General features: G+C 45.0%; 1 protein-coding gene across 1 annotated transcript; it reads right to left on the bottom strand.

Moving 5' to 3' along the window:
• Positions 1 to 209: 209 nt before the first annotated feature.
• LOC108247343 (extensin-like) lies at positions 210 to 2593 on the bottom strand. The gene is made up of 4 exons (XM_017435383.1): positions 2584 to 2593; positions 2437 to 2477; positions 1208 to 1636; positions 210 to 968 (listed from the first exon to the last, which is right to left on the bottom strand). Exons 1-4 carry the CDS (start codon positions 2591 to 2593, stop codon positions 210 to 212), a joined length of 1239 nt encoding a protein of 412 aa, XP_017290872.1.
• Between the last annotated feature and the right edge of the window lie 1195 nt (positions 2594 to 3788).

Here is a 3788-nt window from a genome sequence, read left to right as displayed (position 1 = left end):
GGGGTGCTGTGGGGGTGGGGGTGTTCTGCCGAGGTGCTTGGGCGTCTCTGGGTCTGTGGTATGGGATTGGTGCGGCGCATGGTCTTTGGCGCGCATGTCCGGCCTTCCTCTACTGCTTGGTTGATCTGGTGGTGGCGGTGGGGCTGGGCTTGGTGGTGGCTGTCCTGCGGCTGAGGTCGCAGGGATGGTGACAAGGGTTTGTTTATGTGTTAGAGGGGGCATGGTGGGGGCTGTTGGCCCCGGGTGCGGGCCTCCTGCCGGGGGTGCTTGGCGGCAGAGTCGGTCCTGTCGTTGTATTGGGTTGGGGGTTCGGTGTGGTTGTGTGGCTCAGTGGTGCCTGCTTGGTTGCAGTTCCATATGGGGCTGGGGTGGTATCGTGCAGGGCTGTTACCTTGCTGTTGCGGCTTGTTGTGTGATTGGGGGTGGGATGCGGTGGGGCAACTGAAGTGGGGGCAGTGTGCTGGGCTTTCGCTGGTGGGGTGTACTCTGGCTGGCTCTTCAGACCTGGGGCCCTCCTGCGGGAGCGCCCACCTTTGTGGTGTCTGTGTTCGGGAGTGCGTGTTCGGTGTTTGTGCACTGGTTGGGGGTAGCCCCTTGGGGGGTTCTCGGGTCTTGCAGGGGAGGGGGGTCTGCGGGGTGGAATTGGGGCTCGCTGGGAGGTTGGGCTGCTTTGCCCTGGGGCTGCTCTGGCTGGCTGGCTGGCTCATCGGGACTGGGTGGACTCTTCCTGGCCTGTCTCTGGATGGGGTCGGGACTGGGTGGACTCTTCCTGGCCTGTCTCTGGATGGGGTCGGGGCTGGCGGCTGGACCGGGGTTGTACTGGTAGCACCTGGCTCTCGTCTTGGCTCATGGGCTACTTTGCCCCTACGACGGAGGGTTGGGCTGTCTGCTCTTCTCCACCCCAGAGAGAAGAGGACCATCTCCTGGGTCCAGGGATAGGCTTCCCCTTTGGGGGACGTCACCTGGACCTGGGAGTATAGAGTGTGTAAGAGGATGTGAGTAGGTGTGTTATGTCTTCTCTTTTTTTTTGTCTGTATTTATGTTGGACGAGTGGATGTGAGTTTCTGTATATGAGATTGTGGGTGGGAATGTGTGATTATGTTTGTGTATGGCTGTTTATCTGTCAGGTTGGGTTCTGGGCTGCCACCTCTCCTGGATCATCTTGGGCCCCTCATTAAAATGTGGGGCCAGTCTCCCCCTGTCACACCCCCCACTGGTGGTTGGTGCCTCTGCCTGCTGGTGCGTGGGTGGCTCTTGTCTGGGGCTGGGTGCCGGGGTATCTGCTGGCTCGCCCTGTTGGCTGCTTGCTGGGGCCTGGGTGCCCGGGCTCGGGCGGGCCCCAGCTGGGGGGGTGGTGTGCCCTCGGGGCTCGGGTCTCTCTGTCCATGGCCGGATCTACTCTGGCGTAGCGGGTTGCCGGCGGGGCCCGTGGGCTTGTCGCTGCGGCCCCCTGGGTCTTCTGCGTCGTGGCTGCTGGGGGTCGCCTGGAGCTTGCCTCTGCTGCCCTGGGTGGGGTCCGGTTGTCCCTGCGGGGGTCCCTGGGGCTCCGGGCTTGGGGGGGCTGATGTGTGTCTGTGCCTCCGCTCTTCCTCGTGCCATCCTTATGTCCTGGGTGGTGGATCTGGGTCCCCAAACTCTACCAAATATTCTTAAGGAGAAACTTTATAGATACATTCAGATTCAGATTATCTTTATTGTCATTCAACACTGCACTGTAGAACAAAATTACAATGCATATTAGCGCTCGACATAAACAGCTTGATAAACTATGAAGTAATGAAAAAAATCAATACACTAAAATTAAACAAGTAAAATATGTCAGGCATAAATAACACAAGATCGAGGTAGAGGTGGTTTAAATAATAAAAAAATATGTAGTAAGGTGCATACATTCGCATTTGTGCAACATATGACAGCATGTGTGCAAAAACAATGAATCAGCAGCTGAGCAAATTAAAGACAAAAAAAAAATTCTGAGCATATAGATGACATTGTAATTCAGACATATACATGTATACATATATACATATACATATAGATACACATACATACATATCTAGATTCGGGTGTCTGTCAGATACACCTTCAGTTGGGCTGTGGTTGTCACTAAATACCCTCTTGTAATCCCTGGCTCTGTGTACTTTCCATTGACATTAGAATAGATAAAATAGATAAACTGCATATGCTTTTTGTTGTTGTGGATTTTTTGTTTTGTTTTCTCTTTCCGCAGGTCCTGTGATAGAGTTCAAGGGTGTTGACTTGTTTTTTGTCTATGGTTTTTCTCTTCAAACCTTTTCCTCCATTTCTTTTCCCCGTTCTCTTTCTTCTTTCTCATTTTTGTGTCCATTACAATTGAAATAAACCCAAGGCAATTTCTAATAAAGTTTCATACACCAAGTGGAACATCATGACGAAAGCCAAAATGTTGGGCCTTACCTTACCTTGACATTCAGATGACAATTCTGAGTGCCACACAGCTGGACAGGACACAGTTAAGACCAGGACCAGTTTTCATTTTTATAAATCATGAAAACTGGTAAGTGATCACTTACGTCTGAACAATCGATGTAAGTGATCACTTACCAGTTTTCATGATTTATAAAAATGATCAATATAATATAAAACCAGTTACAATCAAGGAAAAAACAATAAACACATCAGAAAAAGCTTTCGATAAATTAAAAGACGATCTGGGAAAACAAAACTGGGAGGATGTGTATGTTGACGATGTAAACAAAGTATATGACAGTTTCATGAAAATTTTAGGAGCATTGTATGAAAAGAATTGTGTGCAAAACAATTATACAAAGGCAAATGTTGTCGACAAACCATGGATGACAAAAAGATTGAGAAATGCGTTTTAAAAAAATGAATCACTTGTATTCATACTTCTTGAAACTACGAACAAAATAATCAGAAGAGAAATATAAAAAACGTAAAAACAAACTGGTATGAATTATAAGAAAGCAAAAGAAAAAATATTACAGTGATTTATTAGACAAAAATAAAAGTGATATGAAAGCAACTTGGTGAATAATGAATAGTGTTTTGAAAAATAAAGCAAAGTCTGGTATTTCACAATATTTTGTTAAGGTTGACAATGAAATCAATGATTAGAAATTGTAAAAGGATTTAACAACTATTTTGTGAATGTTGGCCCAAGTCTTGCATCTAACATGCCAAAAGTTGATAGGACTGTAATTCATACGAAATTGGGTTGTACAAACAGTATTTTTCTTGATGGAACTGACAAAGAAGAAATAATGAATATTGTAAAAAAATTAGCAAACAAAAGATCAAAAGATCAAAAGACTGGGTTGACATGGATATGTTCTTGATGAAAGAAATAATGAGTTATGTTATTGATCCGTTTACATATATATGTAACTTATCATTTTCAACTGGGATATTTCCAGAAAACATGAAGATAGCTAAGGTAATCCCTCGTTACAAGAGTGGTGGGAAATATGTTTTCAAATTATAAACCAATATCTTTGTTACCTCAGTTTTCAAAAATTTTGGAAAAATTGTCTGTGATCAGATTGATCAGTTTATTGATAAACAAAATGTTTTAAGTAACAATCAATACGGTTTTAGAGCTAATATTTTCAACATCAATGGCTCTAATGGATTTAATAGAACACATAACAACAGCCATTGATCAAAGACAGTACTGTGTTAGTGTTTATATTGATCTAAGAAAAGCATTCGATACCATTGATCACAGTATTCTTCTGGAAAAATTGAACAAATAAGGTATAAGAGGTCCAGTACTACAGTGGGTACCA

Source organism: Kryptolebias marmoratus, linkage group LG21, assembly GCF_001649575.2.
Source record: "Kryptolebias marmoratus isolate JLee-2015 linkage group LG21, ASM164957v2, whole genome shotgun sequence".
Lineage (NCBI taxonomy): Eukaryota > Metazoa > Chordata > Actinopteri > Cyprinodontiformes > Rivulidae > Kryptolebias > Kryptolebias marmoratus.
Note: the sequence above shows the minus strand (reverse complement) of the source record. Positions and strands in the feature narration are given on the sequence as shown.